Source organism: Panulirus ornatus, chromosome 5, assembly GCF_036320965.1.
Source record: "Panulirus ornatus isolate Po-2019 chromosome 5, ASM3632096v1, whole genome shotgun sequence".
In the NCBI taxonomy this organism is placed as follows: Eukaryota; Metazoa; Arthropoda; class Malacostraca; order Decapoda; family Palinuridae; genus Panulirus; species Panulirus ornatus.
In genome coordinates this window covers 18,916,077-18,928,993 of record NC_092228.1, presented here as the reverse complement: position 1 = coordinate 18,928,993, position 12,917 = coordinate 18,916,077, and the positions used below count along the sequence as shown (strand labels likewise).

Below are 12,917 nucleotides of genomic sequence, written 5' to 3'. Positions count from 1 at the left end.
AGTGTTTTAGATATCTGGGAGTGGACTTAGCAGTGGATGGAACCATGGAAGCGGAAGTGAGTCACAGGGTGGAGGAGGGGTCGAAGGTTTTGGGAGCATTGAAAAATGTGTGGAAGGTGAGAACGTAATCTCTCAGAGCAAAAATGGGTATGTTTGAAGGAATAGTGGTTCCAACAATGTTATATGGTTGTGAGGCATGGGCTATAGATAGGGTTGTGCAGAGGAGGGTGGATGTGTCGGAAATGAAATGTTTGAGTGCAGTATATGGTTTGATTGAGTAAGTAATGAAAGGGGTGTGGTAATATAATGAGTGTGGTTGAGAGAGCAGAAGAGGGTGTATTGAAATGGTTTGGACACATGGAGAGAATGAGTGAGGAAAGATTGACAAAGAGAATATACATGTGTTAGAGGTGGATGGAACAAGGAGAAGCGGGCGACCATATTGGAGGTGGAAGGATGGAGTGAGAAAGATTTTGAGCGATCGAGGTCTGAACATTCAGGAGGGTGAAATGCTTGCAAGGAATAGAGTGAATTGGAATGATGTGGTATACCGTGGTCGACATGTTGTCAATGGATTGAACCAAGGCATGTGAAGTGTCTGGGGTAAACCATGGAAAGTTTTGTGGGGCCTGGATATGGAAAGGAAGCTGTAGTTTCGGTGTATTACAAATGACAGCTAGAGACTGAGTGTGAACAAATGTGGCCTTTGCTGTCTTTGCCTAGCGCTGCCTCGCATGCACACTAGGGGAGGGGGTGCCATTTCATGTGTGGTGGGGTGGTGGTGGGAATGGATGAAGGCAGCATGTATGAATGTGTACATGTGTATATATGTATATGTTTGCGTATGTATATGTTTGTATACGTTGAAATGTATAGGTATGTATATGTGCATGTGTGGAAGTTTATGTATATACATGTGTATGTGGGTGGGTTAGGCCATTCTTTCATCTGTTTCCTTGTGCTACCTCACTAACGCGAGAGACTGTGACAAAGCATAATGAAATATATATATGTGCAACACACCCTGTATCTGCCACTCTGTCATCAAACACATTTAACAAAACTTCATAAATACTCACTCCATCTCCCTCTCACTTCACCACTATATATATATATATATATAGGATAGGGGAGAAAGAATACTTCCCACACATTCCTCACGTGTTGTAGAAGGCAACTAAAGGGGATGGGAGCGGGGGCAAGAAACCCTTCCCTCCTTGTGTTTTAACCTTCTAAAAGGGGAAACAGAAGAAGGAGTCACGCGGGGAGTGCTCATCATCCTAGAAGGCTCAGATTGAGGTGTCTAAATGTGTGTGGATGTAACTAAGATGAGAAAAAAGGAGAGATAGGTAGTATGTTTGAGGAAAGGAACCTGGATGTTTTGGCTCTGAGTGAAACAAAGCTCAAGGGTAAAGGGGAAGAGTGGTTTGGGAATGTCTGGGGAGTAAAGTCAGGGGTTAGTGAGAGGACAAGAGCAAGGGAAGGAGTAGCAATACTCCTGAAACAGGAGTTGTGGGAGTATGTGATAGAATGTAAGAAAGTAAATTCTCGATTAATATGGGTAAAACTGAAAGTGGATGGAGAGAGATGGGTGATTATTGGTACCTATGAACCTGGGCATGAGAAGAAAGATCATGAGAGGCAAGTGTTTTGGGAGCAGCTGAGTGAGTGTGTTAGTAGTTTTGATGCACGAGACTGGGTTATGGTAATGGATGATTTGAATGGAAAGGTGAGTAATGTGGCAGTAGAGGGAGTAATTGTTGAACATGGGGCGTTCAGTGTTGTAAATAGAAATGGTAAAAAGCTTGTAGATTTGTGTGCTGAAAAAGGACTGGTGATTGGGAATACCTGGTTTAAAAAGAGAGATATACATAAGTATACCTATGTAAGTAGGAGAGATGGCCAGAGGGCATTATTGGATTATGTGTTAATTGACAGGCACGTGAAAGAGAGACTTTTGGGGAGAGTGGTTTGGGAATGTTTTGAGAGCAAAGTCAGGGGTTGGTGAGAGTATAAGAGCAAGGGAAGGAGTAGCACTACTCCTGAAACAGGAGTGGTGGAAGTATGTGATAGAGTGTAAGAAAGTAAACTCTAGATTGATATGGGTAAAACTGAAAGTGGATGGAGAGAGATGGGTGATTATTGGTGCCTATGAACCTGGGCATGAGAAGAAAGATCATGAGAGGCAAGTGTTTTGGGAGCAGCTGAGTGAGTGTGTTAGTAGTTTTGATGCACGAGACTGGGTTATAGTAATGGATGATTTGAATGGAAAGGTGAGTAATGTGGCAGTAGAGGGAGTAATTGTTGAACATGGGGCGTTCAGTGTTGTAAATAGAAATGGTAAAAAGCTTGTAGATTTGTGTGCTGAAAAAGGACTGGTGATTGGGAATACCTGGTTTAAAAAGAGAGATATACATAAGTATACCTATGTAAGTAGGAGAGATGGCCAGAGGGCATTATTGGATTATGTGTTAATTGACAGGCACGTGAAAGAGAGACTTTTGGATGTTAATGTGGTGAGAGGTGCAACTGGAGGGATGTCTGATCATTATCTTTTGGAGGCGAAGGTAAAGATTTGTAGAGGTTTTCAGAAAAGAAGAGAGAATGTTGGGGTGAAGAGAGTGGTGAGAGTAAGTGAGCTTGGGAAGGAGACTTGTGTGAGGAAGTACCAGGAGAGACTGAGTGCAGAATGGAAAAAGGTGAAAGCAAAGGACGGAAGGGGTGTGGGGGAGGAATGGGATGTATTTAGGGAAGCAGTGATGGCTTGCGCAAAAGATGCTTGTGGCATGAGAAGTGTGGGAGGTGGGCAGATTAGAAAGGGTAGTGAGTGGTGGGATGAAGAAGTAAGATTATTAGTGAAAGAGAAGAGAAAGGCATTTGGAAGAAAATAGTGCAAATGACTGGGAGACGTATAAAAGAAAGAGGCAGGAGGTCAAGAGAAAGGTGCGAGAGGTAAGAAAGAGGGCAAACGAGAGTTGTGGTGAGAGAGTATCATTAAAATTTCGGGAGAATAAAAAGATGTTTTGGAAGGAGGTAAATAAAGTGCATAAGACAAGAGAACAAATGGGAACATTGGTGAAGGGGGCTAATGGGGAGGTAATAACACATAGTGGTGATGTGAGAAGGAGATGGAGTGAGTATTTTGAAGGTTTGTTGAATGTGTTTATTTATTTATTTTACTTTTGTCGCTGTCTCCCGCGTTAGCGAGGTAGCGCAAGGAGACAGACGAAAGAATGGCCCAACCCACCCACATACACATGTATATACATACAAGTCCACACACGCAAATATACATACCTATACATCTCAACGTATCAACGTATACATATATATATATACACACAGACATATACATATATACACATGTATATAAATCATACTGTCTGCTTTTATTCAATCCCATTACCACCCCACCACACATGAAATAACAACCCCCTCCCTTGCATGTGCGTGAGGTAGCGCTAGGAAAAGACAACAAAGGCCACATTCGTTCACACTCAGTCTCTAGCTGTCATGTAATAATGCACTGAAACCACAGCTCCTTTTCCTCATCCAGGCCCCACAAAACTTTCCATGGTTTACCCCAGACTCTTCACATGCCCTGGTTCAATCCATTGACAGCACTTCGACCCCGGTATACCACATCGTTCCAATTCACTCTATTCCTTGCACACCTTTCACCTTCCTGCATGTTCAGGCCCCGATCACTCACCTCCAATTTGGTCTCCCACTTCTCCTCGTTCCCTCCACCTCTGACAAATATATCCTCTTGGTCAATCTTTCCTCACTCATTCTGTTCATGTGACCAAACCATTTCAAAACACCCTCTTCTGCTCTCTCAACCACACTCTTTTTATTACCACACATCTCTCTTACTCTTTCATTACTTACTCGATCAAACCACCTCACACCACATATTGTCCTCAAATATCTCATTTCCAACACATCCACCCTCCTCTACACAGCTTTATCTATAGCCCATGCCTCGCAACCATATAACATTGTTGGAACCACTATTCCCTCAAACATACCCAATTTTGCTTTCCGAGATAATGTTCTCGCCCTCCACACATTTTTCAACGCTCCCAGAACTTTCGCCCCTTCCCCCACCCTATGATTCACTTTCGCTTCCATGGTTCCATCCGCTGCCAAATCCACTCCAGATATCTAAAACACTTCACTTCCTCCAGTTTTTCTCCATTCAAACATACCTCCCAGTTGACTTGTCCCTCAACTCTACTGTATCTAATAACCTTGCTCTTATTCACATTTACTCTCAGCTTTCTTCTTTCACACACTTTACCAAACTCAGTCACAAGTTTCTGCAGTTTCTCACCCGAATCAGCCACCAGCGCTGTATCATCAGCGAACAACAACCGTCTCACTTCCCAAGCTCTCTCATCCATAACAGACTGCATACTTGCCCCTCTCTCCAAAACTCTTGCTTTCACCTCCTTAACAACCCCATCCATAAACAAATTAAACAACCATGGAAACATCACGCACCCTTGCCGCAAACCAACATTCACTGAGAACCAATCACTTTCCCCTCTTCCTACTCGTACGCATGCTTTACATCCTCGATAAAAGCTTTTCACTGCTTCTAACAACTTGACTCCCACACCATATATTCTTAATACCTTCCACAGTGCATCTCTATCAACTCTATCGTATGCCTTCTCCAGATCCATAAATGCATAGAAGTCCATTTGCTTTTCTAAGTATTTCTCACATACATTCTTCAATGCAAGCACCTGATCCACACATCCTCTACCACTTCTGAAACCACACTGCTCTTCCCCAATCTGATGCTCTGTACATGCCTTCACCCTCTCAATCAATACCCTCCCATCTAATTTCTCAGGAATACTCAACAAACTTATACCTCTGTAATTTGAGCACTCACCTTTATCCCCTTTGCCTTTGTACAATGGCACTATGCATGCATTCCGCCAATCCTCAGGCACCTCATCATGAGTCGTACGTACATTAGATATCCTTACCAACCAGTCAACAACACAGTCACCCCTTTTTTAATGTATTCCACTGCAATACCATCCAAACCCGCTGCCTTGCCGGCTTTCATCTTCCACAAAGCTTTTACTACCTCTTCTCTGTTTACCAAATCATTCTCCCTTGTATGAATGAACCATCCATCAGTATTCCCAGGAATTTAATGGTGTCCCCTATCAAAAAATCAGTATCCCCCTGCTCCTTCTTCCTTTACCTTCTCTGTCTCACCTAACCATTGCATACCTGTCTGTTCAGAATTGGCTAGACACCACCCTCCACAAGAATGACAAAAGATGATAGGCCATATCCATTGTTAACCACCAAGCCACAGTCACTCACAAAGGCTTTACCTTTGAAACCCTTAAGCTCTTTAGTTGAGTTCCCCAAGGGGCTGTTCTTTCTGCAACCCTCTTCAATCTTTTCCTTAATGATCTCCTAGTACAACCTGCAGAGTACAGCATGAAGGTCTTCTCATATGCAAATATCACATCACCTTCACACCACAGGAGCAAAACAAACAAGTAATGCTACATTACACAATTGGATTAATGGTTCATTCATCCACCATTTTGACCCCAAACAGACATCAATCCAACCTGCACCCTCCCATCACTAACTATTCTTAGCATTACAAAAGATGCATACAACTTTCCATCCCTTTACCAACACAAAAGCAGAACACTAACTGACTCTAGTATTGGACAGGTCATCCAGTTCACCCTAAATTATGCCTCCCTTGCCTGGTCCTCCACCTTGTCAGAAGGGAATATAACAAATCTTCACACCACACTAAGTAATGCATTCAGCTGCATAGTAACCACAAGTGCTAGACACCTACACAGTGAAACAAAAATCTTGCGAATATAATCGCACCTCAAGTAGCTCAGTACTCAGTTCTTTGCTTGAGCACTAGTTCCATCCCATCCAAACCACTCCATAAACCATCAACCCCAAATAGAAAAAAAAGTTACCCCTGCTGTATACTTCAAAAGCTTATATTCACAAGTCTCCTCACTCCCAACAGAAATAACACTGACAAAATATATATCTCCATGTCTCCAACATTACAAATACCAATTCAAGACCCTGCATGCCCAAGTTGCAACTTCCATGATGAGGACAACTAATGCTTACTCCTAAATTGTGTTGCAGTCACCTCACAGAGACACATATAAATTGCTGCACTCATTGACCTTTTGTCCCACCTGGTGGACATGGCTAGCTTCCTGAGCAAAACAGAAACTCCATAGAAAATATTTCTAAGGCGAAAAGGAAAAAGTAAATGTTATACTTTGACACTCCTTTAAACTTCTGTTTTTTTACATGTTTATAGGCCTGCTTAACCCTTAAACCTTGGTATTGGCTGCAGTGTTCACATGCACATTTATGTATTTTTTCTCCATTTATGAAATGATGAATTTGCATTCAAGAGTATGAAAGACTACCCAGAAAGATGTATTACATATAGAGTATTTGTGTTGGCTTGGACTGCTTTTGAGAGTGGGCTGGAGGTTGACATGCCTTACAGCTCTTGGTATGAGAACAGGATCACAGGCACACTGGTGGTGTTTAAGATATGAATATATAAGAAATATTATATTGGACACATTGACATTGATGGATGAGTGTATGTGCCATGTATAGGGGAGATATCAAAGGGTGTCCTTTCTTTCCCGAACTTGGCTTCATATTTTACATGTTTCATACATAAGCACAGTGTTGTTGGTGAATCCCTCAGGATTAAACAAAGTGTAGTTTTTACTTAAATATGTAAGTAAGGAAAGGCCAGTGTGTTGTCCTCGTGTGCTAGTCTTCATCTTATTTACAGCATCCCTCTAGAATCACTCTCTAAGGCATTTGTTTCTTTGCTTTTCTGATTTCGTTTTTCTTAACTTTCCTTATCAACTGATGTCTATTATAAGGGCTCCTCCACATCACCTCCTGTAAATCTCTTGGGTTATAGCTCCTTGGTGCTACTGTGTGTGTGTATATTTTGGAGAATGAATCACATAATTTATTGTTGCATCCATTTATTTATGGATTTTTACAATCAGGAAGATATAAGGAAGAGGCTACAGTTGTTAGATTAAGAGAAATAGTGTTCCATATTTGGAAACAGGTAATATAGAAATTTGATAGTTTTTGTTTTATAAGATTCATATTGAATGTATTATAGCATAATTATATGGGTTATGTTTATTTGTTCATTTTTTAGCATGGAACTCTACTAATCTCTTATACTAACTTTTTTTGCATGCAGCACAGTATGCTTGACACCTAGGTTACGGGTGTCTGTAGGGTAGGTGTATATTCTAGATTTTGCATGTAATATTTTAATGGTGGTGGGTGTTTTGTTTCTCTTATATCCTTAATGTCATTGTTTTTTAACTGTCACATTGAAACAGTTATTTCTCCATAGCTTGTTAATATTCTATTATTCACTATCTGTAAATAACTTTAATTTTATGTCAGTTGAATAGAGAATCACCTTGTTTACCAGATTTGGAAGTCACAAGTCAGTGGTCAGATCTGTGTTCAATCTATATATGTAATATGTAAACAATGTTAGGCATTACAGTATCATAAGATTTATGCTAAGGAAAAAATTTGTCATGGTGACTGTGTTTCAAAATCATTTAAAATATGTCATTTATTCTGTATTTTTTCTCTGATACTACTGAATGAATCCCTTTATCAACCATAGGTTTCAAAATTGCCAAAAATTACATATCTGAAAGTTAGATTATATGACTTTATGATCCTTGACTGAATTTTTTCCTAACACTGATCAGCCAGTGAACAAAAGAGATTAAGAGCTCCCTGTTCTCTTTATGGGTAAATATCAGGATATCACATTGATGGCCTGAGGATGATCCAGTTCCTAGCTGTAAGGTCAGATTCACCTTTTATGAAACAGTACATTCTTTAATCTCCCTTTGGAAGAGGGCTTACATCACAAATCCAAAGCTGGAACATATACAAATGAATACAACCAATCAGTTCTCTGCTCTGCACTTACCATTTCAATAGTCTCTGGAATTGTCTTCATATTGCACCTATTTATCTGTGTTTTTCATCTTAGACAGGAGGGAAGGAATACCATCAATGTATCTCCTCTATGTCAAAGAAATTGACCAAGAGTGGTGTGAGTGAGAGGGCTTGTAATCATCCTCACATGTATTATCACTTCTAAAAGTAGGACCAGAAGTAGGAGCAGAGCAAGGATTGGATTTTTCCTCCATGGTTTAGCTGTATGGATTGCCACTCATAGGGATAGAGATGGAATATTTGTCCAACTCACGCAGCATAGAAGGGCTAAAGTACACTCTCCTCAGCAGTATAACTAACAAGGTCCATGGAGCTCAGCTGCACACAGATTGGTACTATGTGTATATCACTTTTCAGAATGGAAGCAGGGATGCCTCTTTAGGTCTCTCGCAACCTTAAAATGCTTCTCCACGGGAATCAGTAAGTCTGTAGGGAATCATCTTACTTTCCCTTCACTGTCGCCTGATTTTGGAATGCTAACCTCATCTATCTGTGTGCCTCTACAATATCCTTCCAAAATGTACCTCATAGGTGTAGTTGGCTACTTTGCTGACTTATGTCTACTGGCCTGGGCTTCAGTCCATTGCATGGGCAGAGTACATAGACAGACCTAACTGTTTATACTTTTGTTGTTTGGTAGTTAGATGGTTACCAGCTTCTGTTGGATCAAGTGCCGTATCTGTGACAGGCTATGTAAGATGTCATCTGGACCAGTTTCACTTCATGGAAGTAAAAGGGCAATTGGATTCAAAGTGATGAGGTAAAATTTTTCTTTTACTATGAGAGAGGTCTGGTTAAGGTATTTGTTTTGAGAGAGACTACCTTAATCCACATTCTTGCAGTTTTCATTATTTTAGAAGTTGCTTTAAATACAGAGAAATAGTTAATCAGACATTATTAAAAACTAATCTGTTCATTTTGTTTGAGGGAATACCAAAGGAGTTAAAGAGTCCATTACTATACAAGCTTTGTAACGCAAAGGATTTCTGTTGGATACATGGAAGTCCCATCCGTATTACTGAATTTATAGACTTCATAAAGGGTCATCCTGTCCACAAGGAGGAGACAAAGATGCCAAACATTGATCTTCATTCAGTCTACATTTCATTGAACATCAAGACATCTGATGTTGGAGTTCTCATATGTGGATCAGCCCAATTTGATGCATCATTCATTTTATACATTTTTTTCCACCTCAGGAATATGTACTGTACTCTTAGAGCTACAAGGTCCTACTTCTCATTCACTGACGAATGGCTTCCAAGTCAAACATTGATGCACACCTAAAGGGAGTTGGTCTTAGAAGAGATCAGGTGGCAACTCCTTGGTTGATTCAGCCCTTTGTCTGTGCCTCTTTCTTTCCACTTTAGGTGATGTGTATCAGGTATTCAAACAGTGGTAGTGTACACATGCATTGGTGACCCCATGGGATTCTAGATATGCTGGTTTTGTCAGTGGACAGAATGTAAACATGTATGCAGCTATATCAGTTACCCATTACCACCATTTGGGCTGTTGTTAACTTTCTACAGCCTTTAGGTGAGTTTATATTTTTCATTTTCATTTTGTCATTGTTTCATGATTATTAAGTTGTATTTTATATTTTCTAAAGCTTATATTTAAAAAAAATCAGACATTCGTTTTTCCATTTCTCTTACCTCCCTTGGGGGAGGGGATAGGGTTGCCAGGTGCTGCACAGAATTGATAAATAGAAAGCTTAGCTTAAACTTTTCCAGATAAGCTTAAGATAGTCATCTGTGCATTACACATAGCAGCAGAGAATAATAATGTTATCAACCAAACAGAAATGTGAGCATTGTGAGTTAGTTTAGCCTTATCATAGTGTGACTTGAATAAATGAAATTGTGTTATCATCACATGGTAAATAAAAGTGTCAGTTTTGTTGCTGGTCCAATAGGATATCAGAAAACATAAAATAGCTGCAACTAGTCATGTATGTAGAATTGTCAGTATGATGTCTGCAAAAGCCTTGTCCTCCCCACCATGTACTTTTAGAGGCTATACATGGATGGAGTTTATAGTTGGTACATGCATATGATGCTCTCATGGTGAAATCATTGTACATATGGTTGCTGAGGGAACATTGTTCTTTCTTTGCTCTTTCAGCCTGCAACTGCATTTTGGGAATTTCACTTATGGGCACTATATTTCTTTCATCGGGGCTTCAGGGTGGTTAGCTTTTACCTTTTGAAGGAGGAGAAAGCCTGAATTCTCACTTTTGAAGGTAGAAAATGTGGATACATTTGAAATGTCGAAGTGCAGAGGGCACTCAAAATGCACAATCAGGCGGCTGCTTTCTGCAATACCTCACCACCCACATTCAGGAGATCAAGACCCTGTGAAACCAAAACATGGACTTAAAGTGCTACAGGAACCTTGTTAATTCCATGCCCAGATGTCTGCAGATGGTAATCAAGGCCAAAGGAGAGATGACAGAGTAATAGAATGCAAGTGTGGCATCGCCCTTGAAAATGTATAGGGGAGGCAGATAAGGCTTTTTATGGACACTGTTGGGACAGTTTATTTTGGAGACAGGTTTCATAGAATTTGCAAACATTAGACTTTTTGTGAAACAAACTCCATTAAAAGATGGAAACATTATCCTAAGATATCCAATATATATGAAAAAGAACGGCTTCAGTTTGTGTCACATAATTAGATTTCACTTTGGTATCTGCAAAGGACAAGGAAGAGGCATAACTTATGAAGGTAAATGTTGCTGAGCTTCCATAACAGTTTTCATTGGTGATATAAAGATAACGAAGTAGATGGCTGTTTAGTCAGAAACAAAGCCTTTTTTCCCCTTTTTTTTAAAGCAGTAGGAGAGTATTTTCATTCTCTTGTGGCAGGAATGTTAGCCATTTAGAAGAAGCATGGCAGCAGTGAAATGGAATCACCTGGATCCAGCATTAGATGTTGAATTTTTACATGAAGAGAAGCCCAGATTATTCCTCCTGTGATTGCTCCTGTATTTGCATTATCTGTTTTTGTAAGTTGTATTTCTTGTTTGTCATGGATGTTTCCAGTCATTGGTCTGTTTAGATGAGCAATGATGTCTTCCATTTGAGTTGCAGGCACTTAAGTCATAGCTAGGTACATAGATATGGCAGGGAGTATTGCATAAGAATGTGGAGGGAACAGTTTCTCTGATTAGATAATGATAGCAAGTGATGTTGGCTCTTGATGTATACTATTCTCTTTTAGTGTTAGCAACTGTATGATAATGATATTATTACCATTGAAATACAGATGGCAGTTCTGAAAGAAGGATTAAGATCTGTAGTGTATTGAGTGCCGACCATAGATAGCCATTTTATATGTTATACTTACAACTTTATTGCATTAGATTTATTTGCACATTAGTGCTAAACATCCTCTCAGTTGTACGACATCTTGTCAAATGGTTTGGAGATGTCAAGTGCCATGACAGAAGATGGACTAAAATCCTTGAGAGAGGCAGTCCAGTGGTAAGCCACATAGGAAAAATCATTGGAAGGTGTTGCACTGCAAAGGCTGTACTGTGATTTTAAAGAAGGGAAAAAGATGTGGTGTTACCAGACTTTGCCTGCATTAGGTCACACCACAAATAAAAAGTCACCTTAACGAGGCTTTGTCATTGAAAGTACAGTCTCTTGGAAAAACTCCTCATTCCAAAGGAGTCTGTCATTTACCTGCTACTGGAATTAGCACAACCTTAGGCAGCAGGAGCTACTGGAAAGGAGGTTCTGGATAACTCCAGTACCCATTCTTAGAAAGGGGCTTTAGGACAAACATAGATAGATAGCCAAATAAAAGTTTCAAGGACTTTCAGGACAGAAGTAGTTGTAGTGACACAATGGATGGAAAGGTTAGAATTATATCCATTCTCAGGGATGGGCAGCACCAAGGCATGTTGCCAAGAATGGAAAGCATAGGTTTTTAGACTGAGGAAACAGCTAATTCAGAGGAAGTCTACCTTGCCATGTGGACCATATTCCTTGCTTACCTATAGCTGGGATAGTAATTGGAAAACCTTGTTCATAGGAGACAGTTGTAATTCACTGGGAGGAGATGGCTGGGGGAGGACTAGATGTGAAGTTATCCAAGATAGTTAAATAGTGATAAAGTGCTGAAAGGAGCAACTTTAAGAGTGGAAGAGTTAGCAGTACATTGATCAAGTCTGAAAAGTAGAGGAAAAGTTGATTAGAATAAAACTAAACAATCTGTTGGAGATGTTTTTGGTGAAGGACAAAGAGATTTATTGGTAGAAGACAAAACAGCACACTTTCCTGTATGAAGGCATTCATGACAGTAAGAGTAACATCTTTGCAAAGTTGATGAATGGAAATGAAATGAGAATTAGATTTGTGAGAAGGGGAGACTGATTTATCTTTGATGCAACAGGCATCAATACATGAGATGTCATACCATGATTGATGGAATAAAAGTTTAGTAGAAGAGATATGGGACTTAACGTCAGTCAAGATGACCTCTGCCGTATGGTCACCTATGCTTGGGGCATACCTTAAAGAACCCCTTTCAGTTGTGTGGAATTAATCTTATTAGTCACTTGAATGACAAGCTTTTTCCTTCAGTAGGATTAAGCTCTACCTCTTTTTAAGCTACATAATCCCTTAAGAAGGTCTTAGATCTACAATCCAGTACCTTCTGATGCACTTTTACCACAGAACCCATATCCCACAAGACCTTCTTTCTGACTGCCTTCAGCCTGATGGCATTGTGTGAGTATGATTCATGCCATGCCTCTTCACAGGAAGCTCATTTCTCAGTTTTCATCAAGAACTGAATGGTATTACTTGCATCTGAAAGGAGAGGGATATTCATCAGTCTCTATC

General features: G+C 40.1%; 1 protein-coding gene across 6 annotated transcripts in view; it reads left to right on the top strand.

Annotated features, from left to right (window-relative positions):
- The window catches only part of Zir (dedicator of cytokinesis), a 304,369-nt gene extending 297,038 nt beyond the window's left edge, over positions 1-7,331 (top strand). For all 6 annotated transcript variants that reach the window (XM_071661769.1, XM_071661767.1, XM_071661771.1 and 3 more), the window contains one exon: positions 7,274-7,331. In XM_071661769.1, the coding sequence (XP_071517870.1) occupies positions 7,274-7,316 (43 nt within the window). In that variant the 3' untranslated portion in view covers positions 7,317-7,331. The remainder of the gene's footprint in view (positions 1-7,273) is intronic.
- The last annotated feature ends 5,586 nt before the right edge of the window (positions 7,332-12,917 follow it).